The sequence below is a fragment of the Mastigoproctus giganteus genome, chromosome 4, assembly GCF_048544385.1.
Source record: "Mastigoproctus giganteus isolate SK-2022 chromosome 4, ASM4854438v1, whole genome shotgun sequence".
NCBI lineage: Eukaryota > Metazoa > Arthropoda > Arachnida > Uropygi > Thelyphonidae > Mastigoproctus > Mastigoproctus giganteus.
This window is the reverse complement of record NC_143578.1, coordinates 35,811,521-35,829,930: the sequence shown is the minus strand read 5'-3', so window position 1 is coordinate 35,829,930 and position 18,410 is coordinate 35,811,521. Positions and strand designations below refer to the sequence as shown.

Here is an 18,410-nt window from a genome sequence, read left to right as displayed (position 1 = left end):
AAATTCTTGGAAAATTTTAACAGAAATGCACAAACTTCAGACAAAGCATAAACTGTGCATTAACTGTAGGCCGTTTTCATAAGAATACAAGTTATCATCTGACAGATGAGGAAATAGTGTTTCACCATTAAATACTAATCTGAATCAAACAGGAATTGAAAATAAAGGGGGGGGGACATTATACATACCACAGAAACCAACAGCCAATGAAGCATTTAACATCCTTCAGACTGCCACTAGATGGACAGAATTATAAGGACTGAATGAGAACCAATTCACATTCATGTTTTAGATGAAAAAAGAGAACCATGCAACAAAAAAAGACTAACATCTTTCAAGCAGCACAATATTGGCAATTATTTTAAGCCACATACAATATAGATGTAAATAATAAATACAGATTATTGCAATTTTCTCTCATTCATAAGCTTCTCTTCCATATGTATACAGAGCGCATTTAGAATTAATTATTCGAAAAAAATTGGCTATCTGAAATACCCTCAGTCCCAACAATTTTGGATATATGGGATCCTATTATATGGAGTAAATAGTTTAATGAATTGCTAAATTTCTTTTTTTTTTTTTTTTTTGGCTGATGCTACATAAGCTCATATGCTTGCTTTCTTGCATCGCATTCCACGATTACTATTGAGCTAAAGATATTGCCAAAGAAAGGGAAAAGAGTGAAATGGAGTAAATTTTGGATACTATCTCTACTTCTGAGTCAAAAAGTCATGGAAAAATCTCAAGTACAAAAAACTCATGATAAAATCAGACCAGAAATGCTGACAGCTAGAGAAAATAGTGTCACAGTGATTATATCACAGTGGTTGTGTGCTGAAGGGCAAGTTCCAGAATATTAGAGCAAGGCATTAATGCACCAAGATATAAAAAAGGAAAATAAAGCTGAATGCAGAAATTACAGATAACGTTCACTCTTTAATGTATCAGATAAACTTTTAAGAAGGCAGAACTATCAAGATTTTGGGCTCAGGTTTTTGTAAAAATTACAGATGAAGTGCATCAAATAAAATTTATGAAGGTACCTTGTAGAAGAGGATTAGTAATATTCTGGAAGAAATAAGTGGTTTTTGGGTCAAATATTTGCAATACAAATTATAATTAAGGAACTATTTATTTTTAAAAACATGTAACAAAATACCTAGAAATCTGCTGTCAACTTTTAGAAAAATATGGCATCAAGGACAAACTTTTAAAAGGAATAAAAACATTTGGCCAAAAACTTGACAGTTCTTCCAGAATGTTAAATAATACTTCTAATCCTCTTCTGTAAGATACCTTCATAAATTTTTTACTTACTTTACTTAATTACTACTTTAGATTTGCCAATTTTATGTAAATCTGAAATAAGAATAAAAGAAAGTATTGAAAAATGGTTTGTGGTTAACCTTGAAATGAGACAAAGTTGCATCTTACTACCTCTTCCTTTTACAGTTATCATGGATCATTTAATAAAAGAATGAAAGCTTCTAACAACACTCAGTGTGAGAGATGTAAAAATTGATTGCTATTATATGCTCATGATACTGTGCTGTTAGATAGCAGCTTTCATGTAACATTCATGCACAAATTGTGAATGAAAATTAGTTACAGTAAAGTAAATGAAAAATTTGCAACAATACATACATTTAAAGAAAAAGAGAAGTTAGCCAAAAAACAAAATTAGCGGTTTATAAAATACTTTTTAAGCCTATTTTAACTCATGGAGCTGAGGGCAGGAAAAGAAATTAAAGGAATTGATCAGAATATAGAATATTCAGAAATTACAGTTTTAAGAAAAAATAAATGTAATCAACAGATGAAAACAAAGCAAGATTATAATCACGGATGTCGAAATAAGAACAAAAATCTTGTTCTTATTTTGCCATCTGTAATTATAAATATCAAACAAGAAACAGGATAGTATGGAGGAATGTGGTAAATGGAAGGCTGTCTGTCCAAAAGGACCAATCTGTATTATTATAAGTAAACTGCACTCCCCATTGGGTGTATAGGTCACTTATGGAGTGGTAATTGATATCTGGTTATAACCAGAAGATGCTGACAGTCAGTCTCAGGCACGGATAGAAAGCACCCCCCCCCCACAGAAACTCATGTTTTGTGTCCAGCTATTAAGTTATTAATATACAGGAGGAAAAGAGTGGAAAAAGAACAGAACATTGGGAAATTCCAGCATTAGATTAGAGAGGAATCCTATATTTAGGATTCCTCTCTAGGATTTAAGGACCTGTAGGAGACCTCTCTTCCAGAGAGAAATCCTAGATGAAACTGACTACCATACTGGCTACTAAAGACTTTTTTGTCATAATCTAGAAATTACTTACAAGCTAGGGAAAGAGGAGTTAAAATTAGTTCAAGAAGAAAGAGACCTCACTGAATTGGTGAGGAGTGGTAATTGATATCCACATGAAGAATGGCTTAGAAGGTGTGGACTGCAAAAGATTGGTAGACATCTTGGTGGGAGGTGGGGGAACCTGATTGAGGTATATATAAGGCCCTAAAGAAAATCAGTAAAATGAACAAGGGAGGAATATTTTCACTTGTAGGAGAAATAAAAACCAAACTGCACAAATAAAAAATTTTGGGAAGTAACAGAAGGCTGAATCTCATGAAGTTTACTTTCAGGTAATGAATTATAGATTGCTGGAATAAACTTCTTGCCACATTGGTTAAGGCAGATAGTTTGGTAAAGTTAAAACTGAATAGCCACTTTTTGGCAATGAGGAAGATATCAATGATAAAAAAAATTTCCCTTTTTATTTTTTGGCAGATGCAAAAAAAGTTCACTCTTTGCCTTTATAATACTAATAAAATAGAAAGGTCTTTATGCCAAACCTGATTGAAATCATTAGAAATGCTGAGAACTTCTGCTTAAGTTTCTCTAAACTTTCCTACAGATGAATTTAACCAAAACCACATAAGCTAAGTAGGTTAGCACTGACATAACCCATACTGAAGACTTAATCAGTAACACTTGGTGATTGATGGATTTCTCCAATATTTCAGAAAGGGTTGAGGTAAGTACAAATAAGATGATATCTGGAAGGGAAGAAATAATTTTTAGGAATCAGCTGAATTATGAGCCAATTTCTATGCAGAACACAAGAAAAAAGGAATTAAATTTGGAGCACCGGTTTTTAAGAACAAGTGGAGAAATACCATCAGAATCTGGAAGCTTCTTGGCATTGAAACTGTTTAAAATTAGTTCCTAATCTCTTTCTGTTGGAAAACTACAAGAGGAGTAGTAGTTTTCCAACAGAAGGAGTTTCAGGAAAAGTAAAATGCTAATAAATCAATTTTATCTGAAGCTGCAACAAAAATATCAGGATGTAACAGAAGCAGAAATATAGATGGATAGAAGTTGGAACTAATGGTTTTTGCAAGAGACATGAAAAACTGCTTACAATTTGGAAAAGAAGCAAATTTTCTACTTTTGGGAGTTTTCAAAATTGAGTGTGGATTTATAGTTGTTTACAAATATTGAAAGTTTTAGTACAGACAGAAATGAAGTTGACTATTTTGTTAGAAGCCAATTACAACATGCTTCATTCTTATCTTTAAAAGGCTTAGTACAACTCTTTTGGAAAAACTATGATTTAGATAAGGGACAAGAGTTTATTTGCTATACCCTGGTTGCAAAGCTCTAAGTCCTAGTATATCAAATTACTCAAAGTTCATATGCAAATGGTTAAATTTCTGGAATCATTACAGAATCCGATATAAATTCAAAATTTGCTTTATACAGATAAAAATGAAGGTTTTATTAGTGTAAGGTGTAATGGCTAAATTTACAGTGAGCACAGAATGCACACCCTCTTTTTTAAATTAGCCTAAAGGTAGGATTCCATAGTGAATCAGAATATTTACCATTTGTGAATTAATTTATTAACTTACTGTACTGGGCGTAAGGGCTTTGTAACTCTGTAGAATATAGCAAATAAACATACCTTTCATAATTTAATGTGATATCAAGTATCTTCTTGAATTTAATTTCAGTAATGTCTACTCAACCACCATGTTTGCTCCTCTCTCAGCCTATAAGCTTTGTAATGATTTAAATTTTGATGTAATTTTAACAAATTTTGTTTAACTTAAAATTTGAATTAATCTTAAACAGCAAAGTGCGGGTTCAGTTAATACTATGTATTTATTCATACGAAACCAAATAGCATAACTAAATAGTTAATATAACATCCTCATATTAGTAATGATCTTAATGATTACATATTAATTATACTGATAGTTTAATATTAATTAAAAAATAAGAAAACAAAAATACATAATAAAACAAACAATTTACCTGATTAGCCAGTCTTAACCTACTAACAGTCCGTCTGTAATAGCTGAAATCATTCTGTATGGCAGGGTTAGTCATCTGCAAACCAATATGCAAAATATTAAAAAAAATATATCACCAAACCATTTTTCATACAAAAAATTGTTCTACTTAACATACAAAATTTTCTTGGAAAACTGAACAGCAACAAATAGAAAAAAGGATGGGGAGAAGAAGACACTGGAAAATTAACTTATATCAGTGAAATCAATGCTTCTGAACATGTTATCATAACTGTCATTCCTGAGGTTAGAAAAAGCAATTTAGAAAAGAATTAAAAGAAATAATAATAAATTTAACAAAAAATTGTTTAGAGACCAAAATGGCATGGCCACCATGATCTTTGAAATGCTATGTCTATTTCTACACACTCCACACCATTCTTGTGTTTTTTATTATCTATCTATACATTAAAAAAGATTTCCTCCTAGTGATATTTATTCGAGCCAATGAGAGAAGAGGGCGAGGCAATTACGTCACTACAAATGCAATTAATTGTTGACAACTGCCTCCATAACGTTCACCAATCTCGTGCATGTGATTCACTTCTGACATTTGATGTTCCATTGTAACGTTTTTTGTATATTAATGAATATTGTATATTTGTAAATATTTTAAATATTTGTGTAGTTTGTAAATATTTAAGTTAAATATTTCAGTCCTGCTTTTTCAGATGCAACAATATTCCTCATGTATTATGGAACCCGAAGTAAAAGGCCTTTTCCTAAGTGACCTATGTAAATGCAGGTAAATAATTACGTAGTGATATTGGCTGAAGTCCAGTATAGTATACACCAGCAGGTACTTCGATGAAAGCGAGGAAGACGGCGATAACTGACAGGTGAAGGCAACTCCCTTTTCTGATTGTTGTGTTATCGAGGAGGGTGGGGGGCTTAGCTTAGGTAGGGTGTTTATCCCACCACCTCGCTGTTTTAAAATAGGAAAATGAGTTCCCGATTTAAAAACAGTGGCAAATGTGGGGAAAAACACCCTAGACAACCTAGGAGGCCAGTGGGCGGGGAAAGCAGTGGCATCTGCCAATCACTGCTTTGTTCCTGTCCGTTTGTTGAAATATGGGAGTCAACTTATTAATCACTGCTTTCCCATTGTTTTGCTTGCCACCATGTTGGAGGGTGTACACTGTTCTGGAGTTTTACCGTGATATTTATTCAACCTTGAGAATTCTGTTCACTACAAATGCACAGATAAGTAATTACATAGGTCATTTCCTGATTAGATATAGACCAGTGCATTTTGACAGGTATGTCTTTTACGTAGAAAAGATTTGACTTACTCCGTATACTCTACATTTTACGTAGAAAAGCATGCGTGGGGGTGGCTGAGCAAAGCAAGCAGGGGGCAAAGCCCCCTAGTTAATATTATTATTATTACAAAAACCACAAACATGAATGGTATTAGAACCTACAGTACTTAGAACCCTGTAAGGTTTGAAGGCTAAGAAGACAGAAGATACTTGCTGATATTAGTCAACAAATATCTTCTGTCTTCTCATCTTGAAATTGCAGCACATATTCAAACTGGTTTGGAAGACGGTGGGGAATTACAGATGCAATTCAGAAGAACAGTACTGACAGAAGTACCTACAGAAAAGACATGCAGCAGAAACTGAATGCTTAAGAAACACAGCGTGGAGAGACTTTGTAAGAGATGAGCTGTAATTAACCTGACTGCTCTCTTTTGAACGGAATCTAGAAACTTTCAGAGAGATTTTGGGAGCACCACCAAAGATGTGGGAACAATATTCCATGGTAGGGTAGATCTAAGATGTGTCTAGAGTGAGTAGCTTTAAGAAGAAAAGCTAGAGCAGGGTTTTTCAAACAGGGTTCCATGAGAGAGTTATTTAAAAAAAAAAATAAACAATTTTTTGAACTTCGCGTACCACGCAATGCTACTGCTCGCAGTGATGGACAGTAACCAAGCAGTCCCATTAGCAATTTCATTAGGTCTTGCAGCTCTGTATGGCAGTGCACAGTAGGCAAGTGTTCATTTGGTTGAGTCCATTCTCAGTTTTTATCGTGAGGTAGGGGAGGCCATTGATAATTAGTGAGGGCTGTATTGCACGGAGGAGAGGATGGTAGGCTGTTACATCAGCCTTTCCCTCCCAAATTACCTCCCCCAACTGCTGTTGTTGTAAACGTTGCAAAAAATGGATTGTGTAGGTTAGAAGTGAATTGTATTGGGAAGTTTTTTGTATTTTTTGCAATTTTCTCATTTAGTTATTTATTATGCCCTTCTGTTTTATATTTTATTAGTGTTTGTATTTTTATAAATGTGTCTGATGGTCCAATGTGACAATTTTTGAAGATGAGGTGTGATATGGAAGAGGAGGATTCTAGGCCTATGGACAATTCTGATAAGGTTAGTGATGAAGAATTACAATCTTCTGAGTCATTTCATTGCACTAGTGCAACAAGGGACACAAAAAAAGTCCATCTTTAAATGAAAGCTACTTATCAATGGGTTTTACATTGGCTGGTAATCAAAGTTGTCCTATTCCACTGTGTGTGTCGTCTGTGGCAAACAAATTACAAATGCAGCAATGGCTCCAGCAAAATTGAAAAGACACTTAGCTACAAATCACAGCCATTTGACAAATAAAGCTGCTGATTATTTTAAACAGTTATTGGAATCTCAAAACAAACCGAGTAAAGCTTTTGTTAAAAAAGTCACAATCAATGAAAAGGCTCAAGAAGCAAGCTATTTAGTAGCAGAACTTATTGCCCACAAAAGGAAAAGTCACACATTTGGTGAGAACCTAATAATGCCAGCATGTAAAATTATAGTCAGTAAACAGTGTGATAAGTCGATGTATTGATGACATATCACATGATGCTGAAGAGGTTTTGTGTAATAAACTGAAAAACAACAGCCTCTCTATCCAGGTTGATGAGTCAACAGATTTCACCAATAGTGTCATGCTGTAGCATTTTTAAGATTTGTAAATGAAGGTGAAATTCAAGAAAACGTTTTCCGCTGAAAAGAGCTGACTGAAACAAGCAAAGGCAAAGGTATATTTAATGTTTTGTCTTCATATCTGGAAACAAAAGGTCTGTCTTGGAGGAACTGTGTTGACATCTGTACTGATGGTGCCCCATCAATGATTAGCTCCATGAGAGGTTTGACCTCTCTTGTAAAAAAAGAAAATCTTGACACTGTCACAACACACTACTTTCTTCACAGAGAGGTGATGGTGTCAAAAACGCTTGGAGATGAAATGAAAAAAGTCCTGGATGATGATGCTACAAAAATGGTTAACTTTATTAAACAAAGACCAGTTCAATCGAGAATGTTTAAAAAAACTGTGAAAACATGGACAAAGAGCACATAAATCTCCTGCTACATACAGAAATATGGTGGCTTAGCAGAGAGTTTTCAACAGAGCGTTTTGAGCTGAAAGGTGAATTGCAGGAGTACTTTCAAGAAAACAGTAGCCGACCGGGCTAGCCGGGTGGGTAAAGTGCCTGCCTGGCAACCCTAAGGTTGCGGGTTCAAAACCCGCCTTGGGCTTGGATCAAAGTTCTGAAAAAACCTTAGGAGGTGCATTATGGCCACAGAAGCCGATGCACCAACAACTACCACAAAAAAAAAAAAAAAAAGAAAACAGTAGGCCCGATTTTGCTGAGTGCTTTGAAGATGAAGAATGGCTGCAGAAACTAGCCTACTTAGCCAACATTTTTCATCACATGAACCAGTTGAACAAGTCTCTGCAAGGCCCTGGAGAAAATGTTTTGACTTCAAGTAACAAGATTCATGCATTTAAAAGGAAATTGAATCTTTGGAAAAATCATGTTGCAAAAGGAAATCTTGAACTGTTTCCACTGCTGCTTAGACTTGAGAGTTTTTTTTTTTTTTTTTTTTATGTGAACCCCAAACACGAGAGGTATTAGAACCTATAGTACTTAGAACCGTGCTTGGGTTTGAGGTTAAGAAGACGAAAGAAGATATTTGTTGACATTGGACTTGAACTTCTGTAGATTGTAATTTTCAGGAAATACGTATGAAGGAAGATTGTTCCAGAAAACGGCAGTTGAATGAATAAATGAGGAAGATGAAAAGTTGGTTCTGTGGGTTTGAAGTTGGACAGTAAATGGATGTTGTCTGGTGGCGGCACGTGTTCGGACTGTTTTGAAAGAGAGAGCAGGAATTATAGAAGCCAATTCAGAAGAACAGTGCCCATGGAAGTATCTGTAGAAGAGGCATGCAGCAGAAACAGTGCGTCTATGAGAAAGTGAGTGGAGAGACTCTGTTAGAGATGAATCATTAATTAACCTAACTGCCCTCTTCTGAATGGAATCAAGAAGCCGGAGAGAGGTTTTGGGGGCACCACCCCAGATATGGGAACAATATTCCATGGCAGGGCGAATTTGCGATTTATACAGAGTGAGCAGCTGTTTGGAAGAAAAGTAATGCTGAGAGCGAAAGAGAAAACCAAGTTTTTTAGATGCAGAGGAAGCAATATTTGTAATGTGCTTGTGCCAAGAGAGAGAGATTAGAAGTCAGGGTAATCCCCAAAAGAGATATATCATTTTGCCTAGAAATCGGAGTGTCACTAAAGATAAGTATAGGAGCAGAAGAATCCTTTTTGCGAGATATAAGACAAGACTGAGTTTTAGAAGGGTTGAAATCAACTAAGTTGTCTTTGCCCCACTGGAGAATTACCTGAAGATCGGCATTTAAGGAATTGGTAGCAGATTTTCGAGAAGTTGAAGCTGATTGAGCAGGACAAGGTTTCTCAAAATGGAAAGTTGAATGCAATGTGCTATCATCGGCAAAACTATGGATAGGATTTTCAGTCAATGGAAGAAGGTCATTGATATACAAGAGGAAAAGAGTGGGGGAAAGAACTGAACCTTGGGGGACACCGGCATTAGTGGAGAAGTTAGAAGACAGAGAGCCATCTACCATCACCTTCAGTGAGCGATCAGAGAGAAAACTGGATAACCAATTACTAAAAACAGTTGGCAAACCATAAGATGGAAGAGTGAGGAAGGATATTAGCATTAGCAAGGGCACATGATAAAAGAAAGCAAGCTTATACAACATCAGTCAAAAAAAAAAAAAACGCACACACCCCCTTCTCATTTAACCCATCCACTCGCTCCAAATGTTTGTCTAGTTCTGCCTTGAATCTGTTTAAGCTATCAACTTCTACAACGACAGATGGAAGTTTGTTTCAGCAATCAACCACCCACTGGCTAAAGACAAACTTCTGCACATCTATCCTACAACTCTCTTTTCTCAATTTGAATTTATGCCCTCTCAGGCGATTATTCCAGGCAAGAGAAAGAATCCCATCAGCATTGAGCATGCTCAAACCATTCAAGATTTTATACACCTCAATCAAATCACTTCACAGGTGCCTAGTCTCCAGATACTGTAATTTGCAAAACTTAAGCTTTTTTTCGTAAGAGCAACCCTTTGTTCCTTTCACTGATCTTGTTGCCCTGCTCTCTATGCTTCTTACAATGAGGCCTCCAGACCTGTATACAGCACTCAAGGTGTGGGCTGACCATTGCATTATACAAGGGAATAATCACCTCCTTATCCCTGCTAGAAACATTCCTGTATATCATTGACAAAACGCCATGAGCTACTCTTCCAGACCGTCTGCACTGCTCAGAAAACTTCATATCTGCCTGCACATTTACCCACAGGTCCTTTTCACTCTCTACCACTGTCAGTGTAGAACCACATAGTTGATACGTTATTCTGGGGTTACTGCTTCCCATATGCAGTACTTTACATTTGTCAATGTTAAACTTCAGTTGCCACCTCTCAGCCCATCTGCTCAACTTTTCTAGATCCTGTTGCAACAGTGTACTGTCATTAGTGTCGTTAACAACCCTGCTGACCTTTGTATCATCTGCAAACTTGGACATTAAGCCTGATATACCATCATCAATATCATTAATGAATACAGAAAACAACAATGGACCCAACACTGAACCATGGGGGACTCCACTAATAACATTAGTCCACAAAGAGCTGTGTTCATTGATTACCACCCTCTGTCTTCTCCCATTCAACCATCCCTTTATCCATAGCAATTTGCCTCCATTGCCACACTGCTCCAATTTGTGCAGCAGTTTTCCATGTGCAACATATCAAAAGCCTTTCTAAGATCCAAATATATGATATTACAATTTTTTCTTTGCATCCAGTTCCTTTGTGACTACATCATAGTATCCAATCAAATTGGTCGAACAAGACTTCCTCTTAACAAACCCATGCTGTGTCCGAGCTATAACTGAAGTCGTGTCTAGATGATCCTGCAATGCTTCTTTAACCAGTGCCTCCATTAATTTCCCTGGAACAGAAGTTAAACTAACAGGTCTGTAATTACCTGTCTCCCTTTGATCCTCCTTTATGGATTGGGGTCACATCTACACATTTCCAGTCCAAGGAAGCTGTCATAATTATAGCTAAGGGTTTGCTTACTTCCTTTCCTGCCTCCTTTAATATAACTGGATAGATTCCATCCACCACAGGTGCCTTTCTTATGTTTATCTTCAACAATTTCTCCTGTACTTTACTCTCAGTTATTACAAGATTATCTAGCTTACTGCCAGAGTTTAATACACCTCTGGCATTCCCCTCCCTGAATACCTCATGTTGTGTGAATGTAGATGCAAAATATTCATTTAGTTTGTTAGCTACCTGAGCAGGATCATCAACAGTTGAACCATTGATATCAAGTGGACCAATCTGATTCATACCGTTCCTTCTGGAGTTTACATAAGTAAAGAACTCTTTGCTGTTTTTCTTTGCATCCTTTGCCAAAGATTTCACGTAATCTGACTTTGCCTACCTAACATCCTTTGTGACTTGGTTACAGACCAGCTTATATCTATCATAGGCTTCTGTGTCACCTGTTAATTTATATGTATCCCATGCATTTTTATTCTCAGCCACAGGTCTTATCAGTTCATCCATTTAGGCCTAAATCTCGAACAATATTTCTTAGTTGGTATGAAAAGCCTAGTAGCTTAAAAGATTATTTCTTTGAATGCTTCCCATTTTGAATTTACTCTTGGTAACATCATCAGTTGGTCCCACCGTATAGAATTTAAATACCGTCTCAGACCACAGTCTCTGCAACAGGATCTAGATAATTTGGGCAGATGGGCTAAGAAGTGGCAACTGAAGTTTAACCTTGACAAATGCAAAGTACTGCATATGGGTAGAAGTAACTCCAGAGAAACGTACCAACTGTGTGGTACTACGCTTACGGTGGTAGAAAATGAAAAAGACCTGGGAGTAACTGTGCAGTTAGATATGAAGTTTTCTGAGCAATGCAGACAGACTGCCAGGGCAGGTCATGGGGTTTTGTCAATGATATATAGGAATTTTGCTAGCAGGGAGAAGGAGGTGATTGTCCATCTGTATAAGGCAATGGTCAGGCCACGCCTTGAGTACTGCGTACAGGTCTGGAGGCCTCATTTTAGGTAGGATAGAGTTGCTAGAATGAGTACAAAGAAGGGCAACAAGATTGGTGAGGGGAACAAAGGGGTGCTCTTACCAAGAAAGGCTTAAGTTCTGCAAATTGCAGTGCCTGGAGAGTAGGCACCTGTTAGATGATTTGACTGAGGTGTTGTTGTTGTTGTTGTTCTGGAGGCTTAATGGCACATAAGCTGCTAAGGCTATAATGTGCCTATTCACTTATTATATTAAAACATGAGTTTTCCCTAAATCAAAAGAAAATCTGAAATCAGAAATAATTGAAAAGCCCTGTTTGCCTGAGAAAGTCAAAAAATTCAGAAATATTTGCCTTATCACCAATGAGATTTTCAAGAGTTATTGGTTTATGGAGATTAACCAGTGAGATCAAGGATGAAGTTCTGGCTTGTTTATAATAGGGGCAGCCAATAAGAATATGTTTTACTGTCAAATTATTAGAACAATGTGTACATTGTGGTGGATCATCTCCTGTGAGTAAATGAAGGTGGGTCAGATGGGTATGTCCTATTCTTGCCCTTGAAAGGACTACTTCTTCTTGTCTCGATGTACGGATACTGGAGTGCCAGATTTTTGGATCATGTTTAAACTGAAAGAGTTTATTATTAGTCTGAGAGTGCCAGAGTGCTGTCCATTGTGATATGCAAGCAGCATGAACAGTTAGTGCATAATCTGATGCTGGAACAGGGATATTGGTTAAATCAAAAGTAGTTGGATTTTTTGCAGCTTTATCGGCCAGTTCATTGCCTAAAATACCAGAATGGGATGGAATCCAGCAAAAAGTGACCAGTTGGTTGCGTTCTTTAATTTGCAGTAATAAGCTTCTGATTTCATTAAGAATAGGGTGGACTTCATCTGAGGAATTACATAACGACATGATTGAGCTGAGGGAATCAGTGTAAATAACTGATTTGAAGGAACTGTCTGAACAGAGATTTTCTAAAGCTAATTTGATTGCATATAATTCAGCAGAAAATATACTAAATTCTGATGGAAGGGAAACTGATACAGTTGTATTCGGAAACACTGCAGCTGCTCCAACATTTGAATTAGATTTAGAGCCATCTGTATAGATTGGGGAGAAGTCAGTATATCTTTGAGTGTGAACTGCATGAATTTGTTTGACATTTGATGCTTGCAAAGTATTCTTTCTCCATTGACAGAGGTAAGAGTCACAGGTTGGAAGAGGAGGAGGAGTCCATGGTGGCTGAGTACATGTGGCTACTTGTTGTACGGAATGGACGGAAATATTCCAAACTTGCTCCAATTCAAGAAGGCGAAGACCAGCTGGCTTTACTATGCTAGGTTTGTTTCTGTATAAGATTTCAAATGGTGGGTTGAAAAGGTATGACTGAACGGGATGAGAGGCACAACTTTGTATCTTTACAGCATATTTGAGTAACAGTGTTTTCCTGCGTAAAGCTAGTGGGGGCTCGTGAGCATCAATGTAGAGACTATGTGCTGGCGACGTTCTGAATGCACCAATTGCAATTCTCAAAGCACTGTGCTGAATTGGATCAAGCCAGCGTAATACACTCTTTCTGGCAGAATCATAGACAGGAGCACCATAATCGAGACGGGATCTGATTAATGCCCTGTATAAACGAAGAAGCGAGGTACGATCTGCACCCCATGTTTGGGCAGATAAAGCTCTGAGTATGTTTAACTTTTTTAGACATGACGTCCGTACATTTTTAATATGGTCTAGGAAATTTAACTTGTTGTCAAGGATTAATCCAAGAAACCTGATGTTGCTGGTGACTGGGACAACGATGTTAGAAATTTGAAGTTCAGGATCTGGATGGAGTTTGCGTTGTCTACAGAAGTGGATGGCAACTGTTTTTTGCTGCGAGAGCCGATAGCCGTTGAGGCTTGCCCATTGTTGAATTTTATTAAGTGATATCTGAAGCTGTCTTTCAACAGACCTCATATTTTGAGAATGACAGGAGATGGAAAGGTCATCTGCATAAAGGTAAGTCTCAACTGTATTTGGAAGCTGCTTAGTGATAGAATCTATTCTCAGAGCAAAAAGAGTGGCACTCAGTACTGATCCCTGTGGAACACCTTCCTCCTGGATGAAAGTTGTGGAAAGGGCATGTTGGTATCGAACTTGAAATGATCTAGTATGTAAGAAGTTCTCAATAAATATAGGAAGGTTGCCTCGTAGTCCTAGAAGGTAAAGATCACTAAGTATACCATACCGCCAAGTGGTATCAAAAGCCTTCTCTATGTCTATTGAAACCATTACTAGATGTTCATGTTTGACAAAAGCATTACGGATGGCAAATTCAGCCTTGACCATAAGGTCTAGGCATGACCTGTTTTGACGAAAGCCATATTGACTATGGCTCATTAGCTGTTCCGACTCTATGATCCAGACGAGTCTTCTGTGGATAATTTTCTCAAGAATTTTGCTGAGGCAGCTTGAGAGAGATATGGGTCTATAGCTATTCGGGTTGGATGGATCTTTTCCAGGTTTCAGGAATGCCAAAACTGTACAGTGATGCCAAGAAGCTGGAAAAACATTTTCTAAAAATATGCGATTGTAAAGGACCAGGAGGCAGCGCAAAGCTTTGTCATCAAGATGTTGTAGCATGACATAATAAATCCCATCTGGCCCGGCAGCACCATTGCGGGCAGTTTTAATGACATGTAAAAGTTCAGAATATTGCAGAGGTTTGTTATATGGGAGAAGACGGGCAGTTTGAAAATGAATAGCATGCTTTTCTTCAGTGTTTTTAATTCTTTGGAATGAGGTAGGATAGGCTGTTGCTGCTGAAATTTCGGCAAAAGTATTTCCCAAAGCATTAGCTATATCTACTGGATTAGAGAGATCTTTCCCATTCCAAGAGAGGATTGGAGAAGGTATGGTAGGAAACTTACCAGACAGCTGTCTAATTTTTTTCCATATTATTTTGGAATCAGTATTTCTGTGAAAACTAGAGGCAAAACGGATCCAGGATTCTTTCTTTGCTTGCTTTTGTATGAAGCGTGCTTTTGCCCTTAACTTCTTATAGTTAATAAGATTGACTGTGCTCGGACATTGCCGAAACAAATTCCAAGCTTTATTTTTTGCTCTCTTTGCTGTGGTGCATTTGTCATTCCACCAGTAATTATGATGCTTTCGGCCCGGCGGATTTGATAGTGGTATTGTATTTTTAGCCACATTTAGAAGATGCGACGTGATGTAATCTGTGGCATCATCAATATGTTGGAGGCGGATTTTTTCCTCATCAAGGTCGATTGACGATTGAAATTTTGCCCAGTCTGCTCGGACAAATTTCCACTTTCTGCACGGTTCAATTGAAGGAGTCTTTGCTATCAGAAAGTTGCATACTATTGGAAAGTGGTCACTGCCCATGGGATCATTTATTACATTCCACTCTATGGTTGGGACTAGTACTGGTGAACAAATTGTGAGGTCTATTGCTGATGTGTGTCCTGCTGGGAGCTGTACGTGTGTCGGTGCACCAGTATTGAGTATACTGAAATTTAGTGCCTCTAAAAAGCTTTCAATTAGTCGGCCACGTCTATCCAATTTGGGAGAACCCCATAATGGGTGGTGCCCGTTAAAGTCCCCTAATATACAGAGAGGTGGAGGTATCTGTATAAACAGGTCTTCAAGATCTCTTAAAGAGTAAGAACGGTTTGGTGGTAGGTAGATTGAGATAAGTGTTATTGCACTATGGAGAGTTATGCGAACAGCAACAGCTTCTATTTCAGTTTGGATTGGGATATGTCTAGTTGGGATCTTCGAGTTTACTAGGATTGCTACCCCACCATGGGCAGCATTAGCGGTATTTCGATCTCTTCGATAAAGGCAATAGTTCTTTATCGAAGGAGAAATTTGTGAGGTCAGGTAAGTTTCCTGTAGACAGAAGGCAGCTGGAGAATATCGGTTAATTAAGTATTGAATATCGTCGGTGTTGCAACGAAAACCTCTGCAATTCCATTGTAAGATACTGTGGTTCATTTAGGTTTAGTTGAGGATGATTCATCAGACTGTTTTTTGTTTGAGCACTTTTTCCGGTCTTTTTTTGGGAAGCTGGGGCGCCCAGTATCCATAGTGTCATTTGCATGAAGTTCTAGTATGGGTTCCTCAAGATCTGAGTGTACATCTACTTCCATACTATTGGTGGATGATTCAGGTTTCTTGTTGTCTTTGGTAGTTTTTAATTTTTCTTTATCATGCGAGACTGTCCGAGTATCAGTTGGGATGCTGATTGGAGTGTTGGTCGATTCACTGGTTTTAGTTTGATGTGTGTCTTTTCCTGAATTAGATAGTGTATTTTTAACCCAATTAGCCATAGATGTGCTAGGGGGTATTGATACATCTGTTTGTACTGCTGTTGAAATAAAGCTTCGAGTGCGAGACGCATATGAACGACTGGGCATGGTCAACATAACCTGTCTGCGTGCCTCAGGGTATGTGACTTTGTGTTCAATTTTATACTTTTGAATTTTCTTCCCTGTTTTCCACATTTCACAGGATTTTGAAAATGCTGGGTGACTTTCTTTGCAGTTAGGGCAAATGGGACTTGATGCTGAACAGTCTGCTTGTGTATGTTCCTTGGAACCACAAATAGGACAAATAGCTTCTCCTCTGCATGCTTGTTGGGAATGTCCATATTTTTGGCATTTAAAACAACGAATCGGGTTAGGAATATAAGCCCGAATTCGGCAGTTTAAATAGCCAGCTTTTACTGAGGATGGCAAATCTGGGGTACTGAAGGTTAAAATGATTGACCTAGTTGGGACGAGATTTCCATCTTTTTTGGTCATTATGCGTTTGGCGTTGGTTACTTTTTGATTACTCAGTTCTTTAACTAATTCCTCTTCCGATATTGTAAGTAGGTCCCATTCGGTTATAACGCCTTTCGAGGAATTTAAGGTGTTGTGTGGAGTAATAGATACTGGCAGGCCACCGAATGTAGTTGTTTTGAGCAGCCACTCGGAATGTTTGGAGTTGGCTGTTTCAATTAATAGGTCTCCAGATTGCAGTCGTTTAACCATTTTTGGTGTTCCAGCAATCGATTCCAGAAATCTTTGGATGACGAATGGTGATAATTTGCCTACAGGTTGGTTGGAGAGAGAGTGTATGACCAGAAAGTTTGGCATTTCATTGCACTGAACTTCTCTTCGGAGCCTTTTTGCTTGGTTCACGTCTTCATCATTAGGTTTGTCTAGCCTTGAGTTTGAAGGCTCTAGAGGTGGATATTCATTTTTATCCATCGTTGCTCCTTTTAGCCCTGGGGGATAACTTTTCCCCCAGATTACCGGCCCCGCCACGGGGAGGCAGGAGCAGTGCCGCTCGGAGGCCAAGCGGTTGAAGTGTTAGTTGGTTAATAGAACAAGAAATATAGGAAAAAGAAAGGTGTGTTTCCTTTCTGTGTTCTAACTTGTGGTTTTCAAGTATAGAACTAGTTATAAAAGAAAGGCTTTTGGTAGAAACGTAGGAACTTAAAAGGAAATAACTTCAATCACTTTAGAAGAGCGCTCTATATATCACCAGAATATCGCTTGGCCTCGAAATACGCTTGGCACCCGGGGCCGACTGAGGTGTATAAGGCCTTGAATGGGTTGAGCAAGCTGAATACTGATGGGATTCTTCCTCTTGCTCAGACTAAGAACCTGAGGAGGCACAGTTTCAAATTGAGGAAAGATAGTTGTAGAATAGAAATTTGCCTTTAATGTGAAAATTTTCCATTAGCCAATGGGTAGTTTATTGGTGGAACAGGCTTCCATCTTTTGTTGTGGAAGCTAATAGCCTAAATAAATTTAAGGCTGAGCTGGACAGGCATTTGGAACGAATGGAGGGGTGAAATGGGAGGTTTTTTTTTTTTTTTTTTTTGGTCGATGCTGTACAAGCTTGCTTTCTTTCATTGTATGCTTCTACTACTGCTAATGCTAATACTTACAAAAGAACAAACCTCACTTTACTATGAGTTGCTTTAGTATTGCACTACTTTTAAACAAACTGCATTACCACATTTTAAGAAATTGATTTGCTATTTATTTAAAATGGCATTTTTAAATGGTATTGTCAGAAATTCGCCTGCCATTTATTTAAAAAATAAGACACTGTGGAAATAACACTCGTACTAGTCCCCTCATTGCATTTACGTTTGCATTAGCAGGCGGTTCCTAGTGAATTCCCTGACAGAATTGTAGTAGTGATATTTAGACTTTGGATATTTATATTCTGTTTGTGCATTTTCCATTTTATTTTTCATCACTTTGAGTGCTAACCTAAGCTTTGCTTGGATTGAGGGTTATCAAATCAGTGTGTTCTACCTTTGCCCACTGGAGTGCCTTGTAGTTTTCTCTCTGAAGAGATGGGGCATCAGCAGAAAAATTCCTTTTCCTTTTTCTCCCCGGTATTTCCATTTATTCTTTATCCAGCTTCATTTTATTTCCTCAAAATTTCATTTCAGTTTGCAATACCTTTAGCCAGTCAAGGAGACACATCTCTGGTATTCCAGAGTTTTCACTTTGAACAATTTTTTTTTTTATTCTGTTTTGTTCATTTGTGAAAACCTAGAGATGTACTGAATCACTAGCTTTTTTTGGGGGGGGG

The 18,410-nt window shown here is 37.6% G+C and overlaps 1 protein-coding gene across 1 annotated transcript in view; it reads right to left on the bottom strand.

Annotated features, from left to right (window-relative positions):
* The window catches only part of LOC150086621 (CYFIP-related Rac1 interactor B-like), a 119,246-nt gene that overhangs the window by 38,064 nt on the left and 62,772 nt on the right, over nt 1-18,410 (bottom strand). The window contains exon 7 of the mRNA XM_090371482.1: nt 4,322-4,396. Within this exon, the coding sequence (XP_090227608.1) occupies nt 4,322-4,396 (75 nt within the window). The remainder of the gene's footprint in view (nt 1-4,321; nt 4,397-18,410) is intronic.